Here is a 24,619-nt window from a genome sequence, read left to right as displayed (position 1 = left end):
CGCACGACATATGTGTCCACTCACTTGGTGGTATCATAAAAAGAAGCTGTTTAAAGCTCTATGACCCTTATTTATTATTATTTAATGTAACTGAAATACAACTAGCGTGCTGTACAGTGCAAACTGAAAGTTAAGTAAAAGTTTAGATGCAGTCGCGCCGATGCTATTTTGCAATTTCGATGCAATCAAAATACAGTTTCGTGTATTCCCAATAGCTGCCATATTTGAAATGCAAAATCACTTAAAATGTAGACATCGCTTGATTGCCAAAAGCAGAGATTTGAACATAAATGTGATTGCACTCGGCCTACATCTGCATCGATTATGCCGCCATACATATTCATAGCGCACTTCGATTAATTGAACATCTGCCGTCTGATTCGAACGCTGTTGCACGATTTTACATCTCCAGTTAGAGGCGCATGATTGTCGTGTGTTAGATGGGATGTCGTAGAGGATCTAAACCGCGTATATTTGTTTTTTTTTTTCAAACAAACCAACGGTTCGGGCCCTTTACAAGTCCCTTGGTCACAGGTGACTGTCTCAAAAGTCTAAAAAACTAACCGCTACGCATGCGGTCACTCACGGCTTTAGTCTGCCTTTTTGAAAGTGGAGTAAAATGATAGTTCACTGCGCAAAAGTGTTGACAGCTAGCAAGTAGCTAGTGATGGCAATCGATAAACTTCTTCTGTCGACTACTATCGACTGAATGTTGGTAAGTTTATGAAATAATTAGATGAATTTGTTTCATGTATTAATTAAATTTTTATTGAATTGATATTCAATTATTTTTTGTGAAATTACTCCACTAGTTTGTTATAATTATTAATACAAAGATCGAACACTCAGAAAAAACACTCAGAAAAAATTCCTTCGATCCGGTCGGATTTGAACCGACGTCTTCTTGCATACCGTGCCAGACGCTATACCAACTAAGCCACGAAATGAACCAACGGACCTCACGAATTTTTCTATGTGCTTGTGTCGTGTATTTGTACTTGGTCATTCAACGACTTTTTAGTCGTAGCGCCATCTATGAGAAATCTATGACAGATTTGTTTCATGTAATTCAGCATCGGCCCATTATACATCCAACTGCTGACCGCACGCGCATTTGAATTGTTAATTTTTGAAAATTCATCGACACTACACTAAATTTAGAAGAACGTTTCATTTGTCTGAACTGTGTGAACTTTCCTATCCAATGAGTCATACCTATATGACTCATGGAAACTTTCTGAAATAACTCCATGAATCAAATGCGACTCATTTTTTGTCCATGCAACTTCAAGCACCTTTTTCTCTATGAACGTGATACGATATCTGTTATTAATATAACAGATACTAATCTGTCTAACTTTTGGCAAAAAACTTGAACTCTAATCTAAAAGCAAAAAATATAGCATTTTTTGTATCGTCTAATGTTGATTTTTGAAGTAGTAGGAGTAAATACCTTATTTTAAAAAAACACTTTGTAGAAATTCGGTGGACTTGAGGTGATATATAAATTGCCTTGTATGGGGACAGGTAAGTTGTAAAAAATACAAATAGGAGACATATTTTAAAGTTATACATTTTAATTTAATATACTTACATAATAAAATCCGCCTGTCCTTATTAATAATTATTAAAAATGTGTAACACTGAAAAGTGATTTTGGTAATAATAGATCAACTGTCCAAATAAGAATAAAGAATACAATAACGCAACTAGTAATCATTAGAACGTCGTAACATGCACAATTCAGACATTTTTGCTTAATTTTACCTTCATTCACTGACTGACTATTTAAAATTTTACGAAAACTGGCAACACTGTAAACGTCATTTCTTTCCACCTTCTAAACAAATTATAATTGCTTAGTTAGTGCTTTTTTTAAACGTCGCAATTTGCCTAAAAACAACACTTCAACATTATGCGGTTAGGCCCATGTTTGCACCCCTGTATTTTTGCGTAAATTCATAGTCAGAGATCACACTCTGTGCGAGTGTGGCCTAGAAGACGGTACCTTGGAACACGTTTTTTTCAATTGCCCTAATATTGCAGTTCCACTTTATAACTTAATTCCTCTAACTAATTCCCCCCGCCCCATTAACATAAACAATCTTTTATCGTTAGTGTTCTCACCCCATATTGTTACACTTAAATAATATACATCTTCACCTCAATAACCCGGAAAGGCTTTCTTTCTTATTAGAAATCTGCGCGCAAAAGCGTTTTTTCCCCGCTAGCGTGGAAAAGGTTTTTGAAATTCGAACTTGACGAGTGGTGCACCAAACTTTTTCTTTCGATGAAAAAAAAAATAATGGCACGTTCAATTAAGCGATTTGCCGTACATTACTTATTTATGTAACATAAATCCGTTGGTATATGTTATTCTTATTATTGTTGACAATAATAACTAATTGTGTTTATTAAATTATTTTAATTCATCGAAGAACTAAAATAATTTAAATAATCACTTAATCACACAAAATAAAAGTACAAGCAAGAATAAAAATTGATGAGGTGTAAATTCAGAACGCATCCGAAGAAAAGCTTTTATTTAATTCAACTGTTTTTCTTCCATCTACAATTTCCACCATTTCCCTCGCTATAATGAGGTAAAAAGTTGTGTGTTTCGCTCGGCAGCAAAGTTGTTTTGCATCTCGTGCCTTGCAACCCTCGCTACACTCAAGAATCTGTATAATCTTAGCTTGCTCAGGTTTCAATACAAGCACTCGTGGCAAACAACAACTTTGCAGCATAACAAATAACTATTATATATACATGTTACATATTTGTGCTGTCTTTTGTTTTACATTCTCAACTGAGTACTTCCGTGGACCAACTCATCAATACCGGTTAATGTCACAGGAGCTCAGTGTATTTTTGTTTTTTTTTTTTCTTTCGACCGTGACATTGACAAAATCATCATTTTCCTAATGATGGAGCCATATAAATAAAAAGTGAAGTAAAATAGCCCTGAAAAGTTACACTGTAATAATTATTATTATAGCAGCGTTATTGACTCAACTAGTGTTGTAAAAAAACCAGTTTTTTCTGCGGTGAAAAAAAAAACATGAAAAGAAATTGTTTTTTTCTGGAAAACGTTTTGTGGGGAAAATTCTAATTTTTTACCTTTTTAAATCTATCGATTACTGTTGCATCGCTACTTTGATGATTACTAATAAAAACACTGCTTATTTATTTATCTAAGAGCGATATCGATATTTTTTTCACATCGCACATATCCCTTATATAGCAACATTTACATAGAATTATTAGCAAGCCGCTTATATAAAACTATTCGGTAGGATTTGAATGACAGAAACGAAGACACAGAAACCTTTGATGACATTACAAGTGTGGGTAACACCTGTAACAGTAGTAACACTAGTAACACCGCAAATGAAGATTAAATTTTTGTTATAATTATCATGGTAATTGATTTTTATAAACATGTTATATACATATTGTCATATACTAATGCGTTCAGGGTGGTGTTCCGACTGCCACGTTTCTGTAGCGCATCAACCATGTTCGCGGATAAACGTGTAGACGATTTTTACGCTATCATACGAAAGCGAAGTGCGTCGCTACTCGGTCGCATGCGTGGCAGCACAAACAGCATCCTGAACACATTGACAGATAGGTGGGAGTCCCCAATGTTGTGGCGGTGGATACGTTTGCATACCGCTGGCTATTCACTGCTCTAACATTGGCTGGGCAGTTATCCTCCCGCCTATTAAACAAATTATTATTTAATTATTATTAGTATTGTCTTTATTTTTATGTTTAAACTAACACTAGCTTAAGTACTTTTTATTAAGAAATATTATGGATCACGTTGTCTGAGAATAAAATTATTATTATTATTATTATTATTATTATTATATACATATTTATTCTTAAAACAAAAGTTAGTGTCTTATATAATTTCGGTTATTCCATTTTACTTTTTCTAAAAAAAAACAAATTTAAAAAAAGCCAGAGCGCTGTTTTTTTTTTCATGTTTTTTATGTGAAAAAAAAATTGGTTTTTTTTTTCAAGTTACAACACTAGACTCAACCATGACAATAACTTTATTCTAATAACTCTAGGTAGTTGCTTTCCTTTAATATTAGAAAAAGTTTACTTATTTACGCAAAAAAAAGTCGCATTTTATGTCGCATTGTTATAAAAGTACCAAGTCACGTATTTACGCCGTAATACGTTGTAAATAGTCAGTAAGTCATAAAATACGCCGTAAACTCGTAAATTCTTATTAATAGTGCTACATTTTCACAGTAATTCGTTTCTTAACTTTTTATTGGCTTTTTTAAACGACAGTAAAAATAGTCGTAAACAAGTACAATGAGGTACAATGTTCGATTCTTACCTATTATTTTGCCCACTTGCTTTTTATTATCGGGACGTGAAAAGATTTGGAAAGATGTAAAAAGAAACAATGAAATACATTTATAGTTATAAAACGTTCAAGGCTTTTACAAAATGTGAGAAAAGTTTATAAACAAAGTAGTACGACCCGATCGTTACGACACGACGACAAACAAACATAGTCATTCTAAAGTTTATCTATTGTTTTTCAGGCCATCCCAGGCCACGCGATGGACTTGTTAAGGCGAGTCACAGAAGGAGTAGCTGGAAAAACTGTTTTCTAAATCAAATATGATTTAGGTATTTACTATTATATAACGGTGTTACAAAAATTTTGTTTTCTTTTTTTCAATAACTGTGTGCGTAATTCATAGCCCTCATAGCTCTGCACTAGGGAAATCCTGTATCGCAGGCATATCGCAGGTGCCATAGACACACACATAGGTAGACAACCACAAATTACACCCAAACTCACAAGAGAAATAAATGTAGGCCATACAAATATTTCTCCCGGCCCGGGAATCGAACCCGGGACCCCTGCGTGGCAGTTCACCGTGGTAGCCGTTCGGCCACTGAGGCAGTTAAATATACAATGCGCATATGGATATTGTCTACGGAATGTGCTAATTTCTTACACGATAGGATGTTGTTTTACCCGACCATATAAAATACTGAAAAAAGGTTAAAATATTTTTTTTTATAATATCAAGTGACAGGACGGACAAGTCGTGCGCCTTATGGTAAGCTACAACGCCTGTCCATAACAGTTGCATTGACACTCAGAACTTTAAATAGCAAAAATTTGAGAGGCTCTGCCACTGCGCCCGTCACTCTGAGAGATATAAGTTGATAAGCCTCATGTGCCTGTAACTTCACCAGCGCTTTACCCTTCCAAACTGAAACACAGTAATGCTGACATTACTGCTAGGCGGCAGAATTAGGTAAAGTGGCAGTACTACCCTGGACGAACCCTTTTACAAGGAGCTCTACTTGCTACTAAAAGTGTAAAATGAATTATTTAAGAATAAAATATCTAACTTTCGAGTTCTTAGGTTTTCGCAATTGTTACACATAGGAAATGCAACTATTTTTCCGGATTTAAATCGCGTATATTTGTTTTTTGAAACAAACCAACGTTTCGGGCTCTTCCCAGTCACAATCACAGTAAACCGTGGCCATGGGACCTGCAACGGGCCCGAAACGTTGGTTTGTTTGAAAAAACATATATACGCGATTTAAATTCGGAAAAATTGTTTCATTTCCTATATCTAACTTTGTACATGATTTTTATAAGAAGATATTTCTCTTTAAGTACTATTTTCCTATTACTATACTATATTACTATTTTTATTATCACAGACAGGACTAATTTTGCGAAAAAGCCTAATATTGTGATATTGGATCGATAGCTGTCGAGGGTATTTCTTGTGGACGTTACCATCCCGCATGACGAGGGTCTCGTGAAAGCCGAAACAGAGAAATCACCGACATGTGATATGGGATATAGCATCAACTAAAATTTTGCAAGCTTAAATTCTACACACTAAAACTAGGATTAAATTATGTATGAATAAAATTGGGCCCCGCGGCAAGGTGGCTAGGGTGCTGGCAGCGTTCCCCTTTTGTATAACCATACCAATGCGTCGGGCAAGGTAACTTAGCTAGCAAACCCTTGGGTTTCCCAGACAGACTGTTAATGTTTTGCATAAAATTTGTTATCCGCTCACGCGATACATGCAGCCGTAGACGAATACCACACCTAGAGGTGCCGGTGATGATTTTATACCGATTTATCGGGTATCGAAGTTATAACAGGTAAAAGAACTAATACTAATTGCTATTTCGGTAACTACTCTAGCAAACCATAAAGTTTTTAATGCCTGGGTCTGTCATTTAAAAAAATAAATAGCTTCAAAAATACGTCACGACAATAGTGTGTGTTATTGTTTGGGCTGGTGATTTCGGTGTTTATTTATTAAAAACATACCGTAAGTAGCGTTTTTTAAGTTTACCCTGAATATAAATGTTTATAAACTATACTTTAAGGAGTAATTTCATGGTAAACGTTAGAACCACTCAAACGGAATATTATCATATTTATCCAAGTACACCAAACATTTCATTAGTGCTTTTTAAGTGCAGGATTTGCGGTGTATTACTGCATTTTATTTGAGATGTTTTTGTTGGTAGTACGGAGGGTATTTATTTAGCAATGCAGAATAATAGTTTTTATTTATAAAAACTTGTATTTAAACTGAATGCTTTTCTAATTTGCAAAACCAAATAGCCGCCATTTTGCGGTAGGAGGAGCGCATCGCGTGAGCGGATAAATAACTGACGAAAGGCACCGAGACCCCACACCGCCAGCTCAACTGCGGAGCCAGCCCTCTTGCTGGTGTGCTGGAGATGGAATGGGGCAAGTGTGTCGGTACACGTGGCATCCCACAGTGGCCTGCCCTTTCTTCAAGGGATTCATTGTTTTTCACAGAGTCATCAAAAATTTGCATAACGTTGGCCCTTTTGTACAGAAATTTACGAGTATTTGAGCCGTCGTAATTTTGAAACTACCTAATGTACTTTAAGGGGACCTGACAATGCAAGACCCTTGATATTAGATTCTAGATCACGTCTCCTTTGATATTTTTACTATCATATAGTAGGTTTTGCCTTGTGCCCCACTGAAGACAATTCTGCCATTGTCCATGTAATTTTAGTACAATATTGTAAAAAAATATCAAAATTTATTTTGTATAGTCTATTTCACACATCGAGTATATAACCAGAAATAGAGACCAAATGTCATTTAATTTGTAGCCCGAGTTCGAAACAATTGACGGGTGTCGTCAATTGTTTCACTTCAAATCGACCAGTTAACTTGAGCTTTGCTATAATGGACGTAAATTGCAAAATTACATATTTACTATTTAATTACCGATGAAATGTTATTCTGTTTGTTTTGTAATTAGATGTTTTGCTGTTTTTCCCACACCACCGGATAAAACAGCACGGCATTGTTAGAGATGTTATATTTATTACAATAAATACAGAATTTTTTTGGAATATACGGAGACGTACACACAGGTCTGTAGTTGGCCTGTCTATATTTCAGTGCAAACGAGAGTTGATATTATAAGATCTGTATCGCTAATGTGTTACCAGGAATATATGGCCCTTAGTTCGTTTCTATTTCTGGTTATATACTCGATGATTTCACATAGCATTGGTACGATGATGTTTTAGATTTGACATTTCTAGAGATGTAAAATTGAATGAAAAATATCGATTAAATACATAATCGTGAACAGATCATAAAGTTAACGGCAACAAAAGGAAATTTGAACAATTACTCCAAAATATAATAATAATAAATTTATTTGCCATAATAATAATAGAACATGCATAGTGTACAGTAAGTAGGTATCAAAGGATCAGTACATAATATGACCGCTGGTACCATTGACTTACAAATAAACGGACGACGGGTCTAATACACAAACCACGACAAAAAATGTCCCAAGTCAACCTATTTAAACGTAGCGACATGTAAAGGAATATAAAAAAGCTAAAACGTTGAATTTAAATTGTAATGTCATCGCAGTACTGTCTAATTTTGCTTGCTTCGCTGTCAGTCGAACAAACGAAGACTAAAGCACGAATGACGCTCTGTATACGATTTTAACGCCCTATAAGTTCGGATACTTTTTAGCGCGGACCCAACGTCCATATAATTGTAAGTCAATGGCTGGTACTTAATAATTATAACTTTTTGATTGAAAAAAATCCGACCTTCAAAAGTTTGCTTATTTTTCGATTTCCATGGGGTCCCCTCATCAGATTCTGACTTCTTGGTGACAATGGAACTGTTACGGACTCCTTTGTACATTTTATACTTTTTTTTCTGGTTGTCATGGTGTGTGAAAAATCAATTTTTATTTACGGAAAATAATTAGTAAAGTGTGATAGCCGAAACGAACCTAGAACTGCAACAGTGAGTATACCCTTTCAAAGAAAAGAAGAATTTTCAAAATCGGTCCGCAATTGTTGAAGAAATTGGTGCATACTCTGACAAGCCTATAAAATTTGAGGATTTCCTTCGATTTTCATGGGATCCTCTCATCGGATTCTGCCTTGGTGACAATGAGACCACCACGAAAGTGCACTATTTCAAACTAAAAATAATTTTCTAAATCGGTCCACAATTGACGAAGATATCTGAAAACACACATGCAGCCGAACTTATAACCTACTTCTTTTTTTGAAGTCGGTTAAAAATTTGTTTGCCTAGAATTTTGTTTCGAATCAGCGGTTGTACAGTCAACAACACATCAAGCTATACACTTTTCTTCGAATATAGTCTCCAGCTTAGAATAATAACGCATAGAATGATAGTTTCATATCAAACGAACTGTCACAAGTGAGGCAAAAATCAAATTCATGTAAGCTAGTTTTAGTAGTAGGTTAATTTTCGGTTTTAGTGAATATTTATATAAAAATACAAGTTGAAACGCGTTTCTTCCTTGTGAAATGTGATGTTAGTATCTATTTTATGTTTGTCTGACGTATTTTTACACTCATTTACCGCACATTTTGTCATTTTTAGCTAAAATTCTGGAGCTGTTCGCGGTGCAAGTTGACCTTGAGCACTGAAGGCCCGCCCGCTCGTGTAGGCCCATTGGGCGCGCCTTCATTTGCCTCACTTAGCGTGTGCGGACTAGGTTTCTATGCGTTATTATTCTAAGGTCTCCAGTGCAAATGACCAAGATCCGTCAACATGTGTTGATGTGCTACCATCTGTACATCGGCGTGGTAAACAGCTCTTGGAGTTAGGCAGTGTGAGAAAGATTTTAATTGGCATCTAACTACATCATAAACAAATAAAATGCTTCCCAAATAAAAAAATATAAATAAATCTATCCAGTTGAGGCGGCTTTATACGGTATTATACTGTCAGATTGTCAACTGCCTTCGTCATGACGAACTGTTAACCGAATTCGATCGCAACCCCTGTCGAGTTTTAGCCACAATCGCTTCGAGAAATTTGCATGTGGTGCAATAAAGGAGCCTATAGCGGAAGACTGATTATTAGCCCTCTGACATATGGTAAATACTGTAACGGGGACAGGGATATTTTGATATGGACATTATACTTCCGCGTAGTTCCGATATAATAATCATTCGACTCGAGTAGAATAAGTGTGCTAGGATTCGACTAAAACTCAATTTATATTGCGGCGGGATGGAAAGGAAGAGAATTTTTGTAACGATACTGTACGTAGCATAATGAACTTATGGTTAATTTTGTAACGAAGATACACACTAGATACGAGTCAAAATCTTCCGCATGCTCGAGAATGCTCGCGCATTTTGTGAAAGATTTCGCGGATCAAAAAATCGCTTCCATTTCGTTCCCCCGCAATATAAATTGAGCCTTAGTAACATTCAAAGTCGCGCATCGCCAGTTTAGAGATTCTACAAATGAAATTAGTCGTTAACATTTTTATGCTTAAACATTTCACACATAGGTGCATAATTTGCATATAGTTTCATGTAGTTGTATTATCTTTATGACTTTCGTTTGATTTTGTGCGATGAAGATAGAAACTCAAAATTTACTAGCAGTAGAGCTGCTTGTGAAAAAGTTTGTCCGGTGAAGTATATTCACACTAGTTCAGTTATCCAGTTCAGTTGACTGATTGATTTGATTCAGTTGATTTTTTTTTCTCGTATGTTCAGTAGACTGAACTTTTGGTCCTCATTTCTTCATTTAATTACTATGTGCTTGATACCCTACGAGATTCGTAGTACCATCGTAGTGACCAACGGGCTTATCACATGTAGTTTAGGAGTTCCTATGGCCGCCTGCTGTCTCCATTATCGGACCAGCTCGATGGTACCCATAACATTGCATTTTCACCGAACATAACGTAGGTATGCCAAATTCCGAGTCAATTCGACCGATAGTAATGGGTCGCATCTGGGTGAAACTTAACAAAAAAAATTTAGACCGGGTCCAGCAAAACAACTTGTTTTATTTTCAACTGTGCAAACAAGATACAAATTCTTTATAGTTCAAACAACTAACTGGACTGGACAATAGAACTAGTGAAGAGAGAGGATGGATGACTGAACTAGTGGGAATAGAGGAAATACAAATCTCCACTTAACCAGGAGCAAAAGCTTTATTTAAACATTATTTTCAACTGAACAAACGAGAAAAAATCTCATTAGTTCAGTCAATTGAACTAGACAACTGAACTAGTGAGAATAGAGGGCCACATTTGGCATTACTGCGTTCCGGATTGGAATGGCAAGTGTGCTGATGAAATTACAGGCACATGGAAAATCAACTTATGTCTCAGGGTAACGGGTGCAGTTGCAGTGCCCCTCAAATCTTTGCGATTAAAAGCTCTGAGTGGCACTGCAACAGTTACGAATAGGCGTGTCGCTTGCGATCAGGCGTACGACTTGTCCGTCACTTAGTATTATAAAAAAAACTGAAACTTTTCATATTGATTGATTTTTTTAGTTATAGTTCAAATTTGTATCTAAAGTATCCGTATGTTTCAATCTAGTTTTAAACAGGTTTTACGTCAAAAAACTATACGCTTCCAGGCGTTAACTTGTACCAAACACCATGTAACACCTGAGCCATAGAATACGAATGAAGTTTTTGTGATAACCCTTTCAAATCTGAAGGGTTCAACTCGTCAGTCAGACGGACTAATCCAAGGTTTAGCTTATGAATTATCTGCTAACTTTATGGTAAAGTCTTAAGTTGTTTGTAAAACAATGTTTTAAATTTGTTTTAATCTGTCTAAATTTATTACAGGGAACCATTTCTTTTCAACTTTTCTTTATGACACCAAGAAAGTGACGACGGGACGAACAAGTCGTGCGCCTGGTGACAAGCGACACGGCTGTCCATAACAGTTGCAGTGACACTCAGGGCTTTAAATCACAAAAATCAGACGGGCACTGCCGCTGTGCCCATCACCGTGAGACACCAGTTGAAAAGTTGTGCCTGGATGTGCCTGTAAGGGCGCGTTACAATTACGTCGTGACGTTTTATTTATCGTTGGACGACAGTTGCGTCTAGCCTGTTCCTATATCACGACTATTTGTCGTGACTGTGTCGTGGACTTTTTCTTCCAACGTCCTTACACGCGCGCTCAATCGCACACGATTGCTGTATCACGCGCGATGGAGCGTCCGTGTAAAGCCCGCCATTCTCACGTTACTGTTTAGTGGCAGAAATATGTTAAGTGATAGTACGTCTCCGGACGAACTCTTTCACAAGAAGCTCTACTGCTACTAAATAATCTGATAATATTGCAGGCAAAAAAGAGATAAATATAAATTAACTAAGATACTATATGTTGCCATTTAGAGTACATGTTTTTCATTTAAATCACGCTTTTTAAATTTATAATCAATACCTCCAATGGACACTACGGTAACTTCATTTTTGGACCTGTTCTATTTTTAATACGTTTTTTGTTTATTGTTTCCCAAATTTCGCTTTTTGTTTCTATATTTTTTTTCACAAAATTTGGGGAACATAATATATTATGTTTACAAAAATAACAAAACATGACCAAAAAATGGTGTTCATTGGAGGTATCGTTATAATAGGACATTTTGAAAAAAATATGTTACATTAAAAAAAGAAGTTGCATTTAATGAACATCTAACGCAACACCTTATCCTATTAAATTGTCTGGACTTAGGTAAACAATTAATCCTAATAACCTTTGTCAATGAGCTGAATGAAGCAGAAATGTGTCTGAAAACAATTTAAGCGCGCCTTAACAACATTTAGATAACGTTAATAGTTATTAATGTAAGATATTCTTTAATACTTTTAATCATTTTGACCTACAGGCAATCTATTAGATTCAGACACTGATAAAACTTTTGATTGAAATGAATGATATACATTTATGCAATCAATGATAATTATTAACTATAATGAAACGTCCATTGGTCTACATTGTATTCTTGTTTTATTACTTCAATGCTCTTCGAAAATGTTACTTATAAAATGTGTCGGGTTATTTTTTTTGCTGTCATGTCAAGCTGGTAGTGGCCAAGTCGGTAAGTGAATGATATGAAGAGTCCATGGAAATGATGATCAAAGTCACTTGAGGAGGTGTGTGTATGAGGTGGACGAGGTTTAGGAAATACTTATTTGTTATGCAAGGGTTTTCACTTCAATATAACGGTATATAACAGTTGAGCTATAACAAATCAATATTAATATTGTACGACAAATTGCGTAGTTGAACGTGTTATTATCTTTTTTCATCGAAAGAAAATGTTAGGTACACCATAGTTCATCGTCAAGTTCGAATTTCAAAAACCTTTTCCACACTACCGTGCAAAAAACATTTTTTCTAATGAAAAAGAAAGTCTTTCCGAGCTAGTGAGGTGAAAAAAGAATGTTCTATTTGGAAAACTCAATTATTTGCAGAAATTACACACAAATCGACTCATCCGAAGAACAGAGTGAGATGTGATTATCCAGCGAAAAGAGAGTAAATACATAATCTCGTTATACAATAAATTATTAAATAAATGCTCGCATCTCTGGGCAGGAGCTCCCAAATACCAGCTAGATCCACTTGACTCTATCCAACGTAGGGCTGTCCGTATTATCGATGATCACAAACTCACAGACGGTTTGGAGCCCCTTAGCTTACGGAGAGACGTTGGCTCTCTGTGTGTGTTCTACCGTCTTTATAATGGGGAGTGCTCTAAGGAATTTTTCGAACTGGTGCCACCGTCTAGTTTCTACCATCGCACCTCCCGCCAAAGGAGTAGAGTCCATCCCCACATCTTAGATGCCTGGCATTATAAGACCACACGGACATCTCGTTCGTTCCTTCCTCGAACCTGTAAGATGTGGAATGATCTTCCTCCTGAAGTGTTCCCTTTGCGCTATGACATGGGGTTCTTCAAAAAGCGTGTTTACAGGGCTCTCAAAGGCTGGCAACGCATAGGCAGCTTATCTGATGTTGCAAATGTCCATGGGCGACGATGACCACCTCCCATCAAGTGGCTCGTCGGCTCGTTTGCCTCCTTCCTTACATAAAAAAAAACTAGGCCTATCTAAAGGTGTTTTCAGAATTTTTATGTCTGCATGCATGTAATGCAATGAGAATAAGCTGTCTTTGGTACTTGGTACTTGGTGCAACGGGCTGGTTTCCGCAACTCGACGACAAAGCGCCTATTTTGCGTGTGGGAATAAGCTGTCATGCACATAGGTCTTTGTTCTACGGATGAGTCGAAATGTTACCTAAAATGTTTATGCCGTCATAAATGCGACCATTATGTAATTTATAACCACCACTATCATTTTATTTAACATTTCTAACATTGCAAACGCGATGCAGTCGCACGTTTGTATCGATGCAGTCGCGCGTGTATGTATATCGCTACGGCGACTTGTAGCAGCGATGTAAACGCGATGCAGTCGCAAATCCTCTACCTTTATGCATTGCAGATGCAAACGCGAGATTGCATCGCTACACTTGGGATTCATAGGCGCTTGTATAGATGCAATCGACGCAATCGCCTATACATCGCAAGTGTAGCAATGCAATCGCGCGTTTCACGAATGTGCGTTTGCATCATTGCTAAGAATCGCCGTGTGCAACCATTCTTAACCTTCGTATACCCGCGCGTTGGTCTCTTAAAGTCAAAGTTAAATGGTCATTTATTCCATATGTAAAACTTTTACACTTGAAAGCGTCATTTTTTTAAGCTACTGCTCGTTCACTACGCTGACCTCCCTAAAAAGAACGAGCAAGAAACTCTAGGTATTGCTCTTTTCAAACAAACTTAAATGCCATAGAATATTAGGGGTTAAAGTATGAAATTGCCGTTTTATTGCAATAGGTTCTTTGAATTTTCATAGAATCTTCATGGTTTGAGGTTTTCGAATGAAACTTTTTTCAAATGGTTTCTGTGATTTTTTTTTTTTTAAATTTGAAACATTTGAATATCGACTTTCAATTGTTTTTGTTATTCAATTTAGACAAGAAAGATGGATACTGCGAAAATTCGAGTGATTTTTGAATACGAGTTCCGACGCGGAACTAACACGGCAGAAACAGCCCGCAATATCAATGCTGCGTTTGGAGAGGGGTCTACTAATGAACGCACCGTGCGATTTTGGTTTAAACGCTTTCGTGATGGAAATTTCGACTTAAAGAACGAGCCACGAGGAAGACCGCCCACACAGGTGAATAACGATGAATTAAGAGAGATAGTGGAAGCCGATCCTAGTCAAACTACCCAGGAATTAGCGGCATGGTTTAACGTTACCTTACCCACAATATTGACTCACTTGCGTCAAATCAATAAAATAAAAAAATACGAAAAATGGGTGCCTCATGATTTGACTGATCTGCAGAAAGAAACGCGTGTTGAAACTTGTGTTGCCTTGTTGAACCGGTACAGAAATGAAGGAATATTGGATCGAATTGTAACATGTGATGAAAAGTGGATTCTTTATGATAACCGGAAAAGAAAAATGCAATGGCTGACCCCAGGTCAAATGCCACAACAGTGTCCTAAAGCAAAACTTACCAATAAAAAGGTAATGGTAACTGTTTGGTGGTCTCAGCATGGTGTTATTCACTATAGTTTTCTCCGATCTGGTCAAGCAATAACGGCAGATATCTATTGTGCCGAACTCCGAACCATGTTGACAAAACTAGCAGTAAAACAGCCCCGACTCATGAATCGATCTTCACCATTATTGCTCCACGACAACGCGAGACCTCACACAGCACGAGAAACCATTTTGACCCTTCAGGAACTGCAGTTAGAAACCATTCGTCATCCTCCGTATTCACCAGACCTTGCTCCAACGGACTACCATTTTTTTCGTGATTTGGACAATTATCTACGTGACAAGAAGTTTTGTTCCCAGGAGGCAGTACAAAATGCTTTCACACAGTTTGTGCAGTCTAGATCGTCGGAGTTCTATCGCAAAGGCATTAATAACCTTCCCATTAGATGGCAGCAATGTATAGATAATAATGGCAACTATTTTGATTAAATAAATTTGTTAAAAATTTAAAAAATAAACAATTTAGATTTTCAGTACAAATCGGCAATTTCATACTTTAACCCCTATTACATTTTGAATCATATTTGTATGGAATCGTGACTCACGTTGTCTTTCCATATATCTTTATTTAACACGTAGTCTACAATTTTTTAATACGACTTTTCAATTAAAACACTTTTAATGTAAATTTTAAGCTTAGAAAATGGTAAACTTAATATATGCTCCGGATTCTTATTGTAAAAAACGTATACAGTTCCCCATAAAAGAATCGTCCCCTTAAAAGAATCTCAGACCGACGATTGTCGTTTGCCGTGTTTTTTCTGAAACGGAACTCACTGCTAGCTGCACGGTTTGTGGCTAACTTCATTTCAGCGTAACAGGAGTATTCGGGCATACAACACATATACCCGTCGTACACGACACCGATCGGTCTCACAGACCGACGAGGGTACAGGTGTCACAGTTCTAGGCAATTAATATTTTTAGTAATTCCTATAGTTATGTATTATTTTTAATTATCATTGAGTGTCCATTGTGTATTATGTTTGTAAATTATATTTTATGGCCTCAATATGTACGAGGAACGCATGAGAAGGTCTTTGGAAGAGGATGACTCAAATTCCAACTATGAGGGCGAAAAGATCAGTGACGTTGTGGATCATTATAGAAGTGAAGCAATTAAGAAATGACCCAGAGCAGGGATAGTTTTTGAAAGTGAGGAGATGTTTTTAGTCTATTAGATTTTTTCATCCTTTAAGGTAAAGATAATCAAATTAAGTGGACTAAAAATTCTCCATCGATGACAGCAAGAAATATTTTTGAGCAAGATATATACAAATTTTTTTTGTATGCAACATGCTATTTATGGTTTTTAAAATTTTATATGTAATTCTTTGACATATCAGAGTTTTTTTTATATTTTAATACTATAAAAAGTACAGTTTGTTCAAGTTTTTTGACTCTTGGGAATATTGTAACTTACCAATGGCTGTAAAAAAAATATTTTGTTTATAATTTTGCTCGATACAATTTTACACATTTTCTTTTAATATTAAACTTAATTTGACGATGATATTATACTAAACAACACACTAAAATGGCCTTCGAACTTTCGATGTCATAGACCGTGTGTATAGGAAGTTAAAGGTACTAAAAATTTCGTCGAAGATTTTTTGTCACCATCTGTAAGCTAACACCTTATCTAGATAAATTTATGTGCCCATATATGATTATTCTACTGTAAGTAGTTAAATAGCTGAGAAGTCTGCAAACTATCCTGGTTACAACATCGGATGAATTCGTTCGCACTGCCTGGGGTTGGCTGAAAGAGATCTCTTTTAGAGATAAGCCACCTTTGCTCACCTTTTTCTACAATAAAATATTACGTTTTTTATTTATTCCAATACAAATGTTACATTAATATTTCTAGTTAAAAATCAACACTACGCTTCATCAATAGGTACTAAAATAAATAAAAAAACTTGGATTTGCAAGAGATTTTTAAAGAAAAAAACCAATCTAACCTCAAAAAAATTCCGCCCTGTATCATACCCGGCTCAAAAGTTCCCCTTATACTGGCAACATTGCCTCGCTGAACGGCAATGGACACTTGCTGACCTAACCACGACCCAGAGCGGTGATCGCAGCCCGTCTCTACCCAACTTTTTATACAAGTCCCGAGCTTCCGAACCCCAGGGCCCTGCGGTCTCGACCGCAACCGGTACGAAGTCGTCCATTGGTTCCAAGGCAGAATATTTAGCATGTTTTCTGTAATTAATTTTTTTGTAGTATTTTTTTTGTGCATAAAAGATGTTAAATGTTGTTGCAGTATCGCGTGTTTTTTTGATAAACCATATAGGGTACATGGTGGAGTTGATCCAAGAGACTGTAATGGAGATTGAACGCCGCCATTGGTCAAGTTTAAAAGCTGATGACTTTATCGTTGATGTTGAGTAAGTTAACATCATCACTCCTTCAATGAGGAACACAGTAGATAAAGCTGCTACGTGTTAAGGTAACTTCACACGGCCTGTGATTTCACAGGCTGCTTCGCGACACGCCAATTTGTACGGACGTGTTCGTGCAAATCATGTGTACATTGCAAGTTGTACTCTCGTTTCAGTTGCATTGCTGCGGTTGTCGTGCCTTTGAATTTACCTATACATGACTGAACGACGTCCAGTCAGATGTCCCGGGTTCGATTACCGGGCTGGGAGAAAGGCCTGTACTGATTTCTCTCGCGAGTTTGGGCGTAATTTCGATACCTCCAATCAACACTACACCAACTTCATTTTTTGGTAATTTCTGTTATTTTTTTAAACAACCACATTTATTTACTAATATTATGCTCAACGAATGTTTAGAAAAAAAAGAAACAAACAAAATTCGAGAAAAAAAACAAAAAACGAATTTTGTCAAAAAAGAAACAAAATAAAAACAAGTCCAAAAATTCAGTTGTCGTAGTGTCAATTGGAGTGTGTGTATCCATTGCACACGCGACACAGCGTTTCCCTAGTGCGAGGATTTTAAAAAAATCACACGCCTTGGGAAACCACTTTAGAAATATAACAGCCTTAACTAAGTACCCACACAGACAGAAACCACTCTACCACCAGAAAATCTTGCCCGGGATTACTAGTGTTCAGTATCTCTTATATTTCAGCGCGACTGTCTTGGGCAAGCATTTGTCCGGTACAATAAGCTATAGCAACGGCTTTCTCGTGACCATTCAAGACGTGAACGTTCTCGAGACCAGCCTCACGCAGGCTTGGTCGCTCCAGCCTGATAATACAGTCAGAGTAGAAATGCAAGGTCAGCTTAGAATAGTCGACGTACAAATAGGATGGGATGTGAATACTAATATTAATGGAAATCACTATTACACCGGTAGCGTCCGTATTCCATTAATTACTTTTAATTTTTCGGTAAGTAAATATTTATAACAATAATATTACATTGGTTATTTATTACATTAATAAATAAATATTAAAGTACATTTCATATAGAGTTTAGTAACAGACCATAGTGGTGGGAGATAAACAGGGCAGCAAAATGGCGGAGTGTTTCTCATATCGTTATTCTGCTTTAGTCCAGCACGCTAAAAAAATAACTAACGCACATATCATTCCAGTTCTAAAATTGTCATTCGCAGCAACTAACTTAATAAATAAATAAATATTAGACATCATCACATAATAGGATCAGAGTAACATATTATGTTACTCGACAGCGCGATACTGCGATGACATTACAATTTAAATTTCGAATAGGTTGACTTGGGACATTTTTTTTGTGGTTTTTGTATTAGACCCGTCGTCCATTTATTTGTAAGTCAATGGTATCTGGTGACAAATTGGAAATTGAACTTTCTATTTCAGAAGATAATTTTCTTTGGTTAGGTTGGTTTGTGTGAGAGCGAGAGAGAGGGTAGCTGGTGTGGTTGAGTAAATTAGTATCTTAAAATAAGTCAGAAGACACCACTCGTAGTCGATAGTTGCAGAAATTCAGCAAACTCAATTTTGCATGGCGGCCATCTTGGATTCTCCATATAGTAACATTTTTGATCTCGATAGAACCTGACCAGGGTGCTTGACAATTTTTGTTTTGAAGCCATCTCTGAAGCTTTGGCCGGGCCGTATATGCCGGAGACCAGACCGACTTAAATGTTGCACGTCGTGCTGGGCCGCTAAAGTGGCCCGCGAGACCTAACTACTCTAATAGTTACGGAGGTATAATAGTCCCTCGAAATTTATATGGCGGCCATTTTGTTTTGCAAATTTTGAATTTTTTTTTACTCCCTGTAGAAAGTGCCCAGAGTGAGGAGCAACATTTGTTTGGAGACCTTAGGTCTAAGACGTATACTTCGCCCGTGCAGCTGGGGTCCTACCTGATGAGGAGCACTTCTCGAAGGTTTTGGTATTTTTTGATACTCACCAAATCCGCCTAACCATTATTCGTATACACTACTCTTATATACCCGCTCTTCTTCTGGGAGAAAAATGCAGTCAAAAAACTGAAAATTCACTTGTTTGGTGGCATCTTGGAAAATGGCAGGATCCAAATTTTACTCGCAAATCCATACTATGAGACTCCATGTACGATCAAATGTCAAATTTCAGTCGGATCGGAGCACTTTTATTTCTGACCGCCATTTTGAGTCCGCCATCTTGAAAATTTTCTTTACCTGCAATTGGCTCGTTCTATTCTGTACGACATTTGTTTGAGCACCTCACATCTATCTCCAATCTTCGCCGAGATATAGGCCTCTGAACATAGTGAACGGTAGAAAATGGCAGCCATATTGGAAAATGGCGGAATCAAAAGTTTGACTGCAAATTTGAATTACTGTTACCTGGATATGGAAAAATGTTAAATTTCAGATGGATCGGATCACTTTTTTGTCGGGCCGCCGTTATTTTTTCAATAAATATTAAAATTTCAAATAATTTTGACGGCCAGTTAGATTCTGTCGCCCTCTACGATATTAGTTTGAACACAATACTACCTATCTTCAATGGTTTCCGAGATACGAGCCCCCGAAATTTGTATTGCACAATGTATAGATAAGATAATTTTGAAAACCTTTAAACTTGAGCCTCTTATAATCACAAATAATTTTATAAAATTTTTTTTTTTTGACATTTTCACCTCCATCTCACCTGATGGAATGTGACGATGAGGTCGACGATGGAGCATGCACACCTAAATAATGCCTATTCACTCTCGCATTGAAAAGGCCCAAGTTATAACGTTCAGGGAATAAATATGCAGGCAGGGAATTCCACTCTATAGCCGTTCGCCATATAAATGTGGAATAGTAACGCTTCGTGCGAATCTTTGGAATTTCCACAACATAGGGGTGGAACCCAAGGCTACGCCTAGTCCCCCAGTGATGGAAAGGGGAAGGCGGAATTAAATCGTGTAATTCCATCGCACACTCTCCGAAGAATTAAATAAAAATACAAAATATATTTGTAATTCATGTAATACAAACCTATTAGACCCTTCAACATATCGAATTGAGCCTGATAGAACTGTAAAAGTAAAGCAAGCGCATGCTTAAGAAATTGAACTGATTATTAAACTACTTAATGACGTTAAAAGCCCTGGTTATGATGGCATCCGGATGACAGGTATTATATCTGTTTTAGTACCCTTAATCACCCATTGAATCAATCGATGTTTGGCCACTTCGATATACTCGGACTTCCTAAAGATAGGCGTCATACGACCGATATATAAAAAAGGGAACCGCGATGACTACAATAACTACAGACCTGTTATATGATATGATATGATATGATTATATACTATTATATTACTACATATGTAGTCAATTGAATAAATATTTAATAAAAAATTATGTCATTAGTACAAAACAGTATGGATTTCAGGAAAATAAAAGTACTACACAGCTTCTGCGCACTTTTTCGAACCAAGTAAATGATTAATTAGATAAAAAATGCATGTACTTGTAAAATTGATTGATTTTAGTAAAGCATTCGATATGTTGAAATATGAAATCCTATATGACCGGCTTTCGCGAGCTGGTATACAGGGCCCTTTATTGGAATTACTTAAAAATTATTATTTCAGCCGATACACGACTGTAAAAATACAAAATGAATTTAGTAACTTAATACTAACTGAACAAGGCATAGCGCAAGGCTCGATTTTTGGGCCGACAGAGTATTTACTTTACGTGAATGATATGTCGAATGTCATTAAAAGAGGTTCTGTACGAGTACATCAGTTTGCTGATGGTACGTGTCTCTTAGTAGCCAATAAGGATTTAATTGTAGCACAGACGGATATGCAATATGATTTTAATCAATTATGTAAATGGGCCCATGATATAGGATTAGTGATAAATGCGCAAAAAACAAAACTTATACACATTCGCTCAGCACTTATTAAAGTACCTTTCAAGCCGACAATCATTTCTCACAGTCAACAGCGTTTTCATGTTTCGGTGAATGTTTGCTCATGTCAATCTTTAGAAGTTGTAGATAGTAATATTTATATGGGCCTTGTGATCGATAACAGATTTAGCTGGGGACCACACAAAGACCATATATGTGCAAAAACAAGATCTATTTAGGAAAATTTTCATTGCTTAAATATGAGGTACCTTACAAAACTCTAAGGTTAATGTATATGGCCCTAGCCGATTCTGTGATTGGGTACGGTATAAGTAGTTATGGTTTAACATAGAATACGTATCTTAAAGAAATCTGTAACTTACGAATTAGGTTCTTAAAAACTATTGTTTCAAATCATTTATTACATATTAAAAATAAATATAAAGATAATAAAGTTGGGTTACTTAGCTATTGTCAAGTAATGAGTGTTTTTTGATAAAGTCAAAGTTTCAATTTTGACTGAATTTAATTATGTACATAAATTATGTGAACACTAGAGACCAAAAAATTTAACAATCATAGAAACCAAAAAATTATTTTAAATAAAATAAATATATGTAGCAATATTATTTCCCCACCTAAAAAAGTCGCAAATTTCATAGATATAATCCTTTATTTCCAGGTCATCAAGAATATGCATACCCATAAGATTACAGTCACCGTGACAGGAGAACAGGATATGACACAAACTAGTTCAAACTACTATAAGATGCATCTAGTGCCATTCAACACTTTGTCCGACACACTGATGTCCACGGTACCAGTTCTTATATATATCTCGATAACTTCTTATAATATGGAGCACCAGGGTAACATAAATAACTACGGGGCGAGTTCCATAGAACAGCCAGGACATCTAGAAAATATCACTTCCCACGCAAAGATCTAACCGCTAGGTCATTGAGGTCATCAAAGATATTTTTAAATTGCAAAGCAAAACAAAAACATAGATGATGACATTCAAAGAGCTCATTTGTTTGGAACAATGCCACAGCTTAAAGAAAGACACTCAATAATAGCAACAAAGATATCTGCTACTAGATAGTCGCAGAATAGTGATTTTGAATGAAACTACCAAATCTAATATTATAATTCTTTCCTCGGATCGTTGGGTGTGCAAACTTGTTTCAATTGGTTATTTTTTAAAGTTGCCAAGGAATACAAAGTTTTTGTAGACAATGTCTACCAAAATATTGTAGTCCTTGGCAACTTGAGCTTTTCGCGCTTGATCTTTCCTACAGGAGGCTCGTTCTCGTAATCACTTTCTTGAGTCGCTAGAATTTCATAAGACTTTCGTGTCGTCGCGGTGTGAATTGGTGATCTTCCCATTCCCTTCTAGACCTCAAGTCATTATCGCTCTCCTTACTTTTCTTTCAAGTCTGCCCCATATTTTGTGCATTTAACGCTACTGCGGCTCAGATAAACTTCCAAAGCTTTACTGTATCTAAAGTACCCTCTATGCCAACGTATGGAAGTAGCAGTCCCACTGCATGGTACACTTCTTCAGAGTCCATTTCCCGTCACTAAACATATTATATACAGCTTCTTCCTGAAACGTGCTTTTATAACTCTCTCTCTACCGTTGGGCTAGAGCGACCTCAGGGACATTTTACGACAGTTTAACGCACTGAAAATCCTTGAAAAGCTTGGACTCACGCACCTTATTTACCCGCACGAATTACCTCGAGGTCACCCCGTGACCCATATGGATTGGTGTGGTACTTGTCATCCCATTAGCTGTCTTATAAGAATAAATTGTCTCTTGGAATCTGTGAAGTGCACTTCCCACGAAATAGGATCAAGAACGCCCGTAACAGCATTCTGTAGTTACGGTGACGATGTCAGTATCTTGGTATAGCTGATACTGACATCGTCATCGTAGTGGCTGTGATAGGAGGATGTGTGTAAATCCCCAGATTAAAAGATCTTCAGCCTTGTTTTCTTTTTCAGTATCAAGCAAATACAACCATCAGAACAGTAAATACATGGGCTATAGAAGTAATTCAACCGATTGCTCACGACCTCGTCATGAATAAATTAGATTTTCCGGAACTTTGCTACGACTGCACTCTGACGGAAGCTAATGAAGACTGGTATGGATAAATAATAATTGAAAATAAAAAACATAAAGAACTACATTATTGTCTTATTTTTTATTTCTTTTTTAATATACATTGTTAGGCCAAATTCCTCGGTAAAGATGAAAGTTGTAACTTGTACAGTAGTACAGTTTTACATTTTATCGTACATTCATAATTTTCATTCATTTTATCGTCATTGTACCGCTGTAACTACTTGGACGGTTCTGTCCGACACCAGTTTAGTTGGCTAGCTTGGACTCGGTGGAACGAATGGTGGAGGTGGAGTTCAAGCTTGTAAGTCTCTATCACCGCCGAAAAAAGACCTACTTGTCAGTTTTCTATCGGATACATTTCGGAGTGTACGCGAGTTAAGGATGCTGCCTCAGCATCCTCAGATGTTTGTTTTACCTAGATTAGTAGAGGTTCATTTCCTTAGTTATTAAATTGTAGAATTGCAACTTTTCGCACATGCATTGTTACTTGAATTATTATATAAGCTTCATTGTAGTAATACTCTAGGTTCTTCTTGTACCAGACTTCAGACTATACAATAAACTAGCTCCCGTAAGACTGCCTTTTACATTTCCTTAAATCGAGCAGTAAAAGTTCCACCTTCACCTTATCACCGTCGACTTTACGTCAGGCGTTACTTCACAACTGGACTACTGCCACCTATATGATAGCTATGCTACATACCAACTGGCCACTTTGAATCCTATCGACAAGCCTGTCAAGATGCATGAAGGTGACTCTGAATTAGTAGAGTCGAAGCTGCAGAACTTTGAACACCGCCGTAAAGTTGCCTGTTTATCATTATTCTACAGGATATATCACGGATAGTGTGCGAGGGAATTACACGAATTAATTCCTCCTTCCCCTTTCCAACATCGGGGGACCTAGGCTGGGGTTCCACCCCTATGTTGTGGATGTTACAAGGATTCTCACGAAGCGCTTTGCTTCCACATTTGTATGGTGAACGGCTATGGAGTGGAATTCACTGCCTAGAGACTTGTTACCTGAATGGTATAACTTGGGCCTTTTCAAGGCGAGAGTGAATGAGCATTATTTAGGTGTGCATGCTCCATCGTGGACTTCATCGTCACTTTCCATGAGCTGAGATGGAAGTCAAAACGCACTTTACTTTAGTTACTTCCATAGTATAATGTCCTACGGGATTCTCA

The 24,619-nt window shown here is 36.8% G+C and overlaps 2 protein-coding genes across 2 annotated transcripts in view; both read left to right on the top strand.

Moving 5' to 3' along the window:
* Window positions 1-12,347: 12,347 nt before the first annotated feature.
* On the top strand, window positions 12,348-23,460 carry LOC113240258. Its single transcript, XM_026477514.1, has 5 exons — window positions 12,348-12,453; window positions 17,265-17,388; window positions 18,099-18,360; window positions 21,980-22,114; window positions 23,308-23,460. Exons 1-5 carry the CDS (start codon window positions 12,387-12,389, stop codon window positions 23,458-23,460), a joined length of 741 nt encoding a protein of 246 aa, XP_026333299.1. The 5' UTR covers window positions 12,348-12,386.
* Window positions 23,461-24,173: 713 nt separating this feature from the next.
* Window positions 24,174-24,619, top strand: part of LOC113240257 — a gene marked incomplete at its 3' end in the record, with an annotated part of 9,353 nt that continues 8,907 nt past the window's right edge. Inside the window, exon 1 of the mRNA XM_026477513.1 lies at window positions 24,174-24,231. Within this exon, the coding sequence (XP_026333298.1) occupies window positions 24,174-24,231 (58 nt within the window). The remainder of the gene's footprint in view (window positions 24,232-24,619) is intronic.

The sequence above is a fragment of the Hyposmocoma kahamanoa genome, unplaced genomic scaffold (assembly GCF_003589595.1).
Source record: "Hyposmocoma kahamanoa isolate Upper Pololo Valley unplaced genomic scaffold, ASM358959v1 129, whole genome shotgun sequence".
NCBI lineage: Eukaryota > Metazoa > Arthropoda > Insecta > Lepidoptera > Cosmopterigidae > Hyposmocoma > Hyposmocoma kahamanoa.
Note: the sequence above shows the minus strand (reverse complement) of the source record. Positions and strands in the feature narration are given on the sequence as shown.

What these genes read in the sequence shown, in the direction of transcription:
- LOC113240258 (XM_026477514.1), top strand. Translation starts at nt 12,387, where the DNA reads ATGTTACTTATAAAATGTGTCGGGTTATTTTTTTTGCTGTCATGTCAA. An exon ending in GACTTTATCGTTGATGTTGA is followed by an intron (nt 17,389 to 18,098) that starts GTAAGTTAACAT and finishes CTTATATTTCAG; the next exon opens with CGCGACTGTCTTGGGCAAGC. An exon ending in CCGACACACTGATGTCCACG is followed by an intron (nt 22,115 to 23,307) that starts GTACCAGTTCTT and finishes TTTCTTTTTCAG; the next exon opens with TATCAAGCAAATACAACCAT.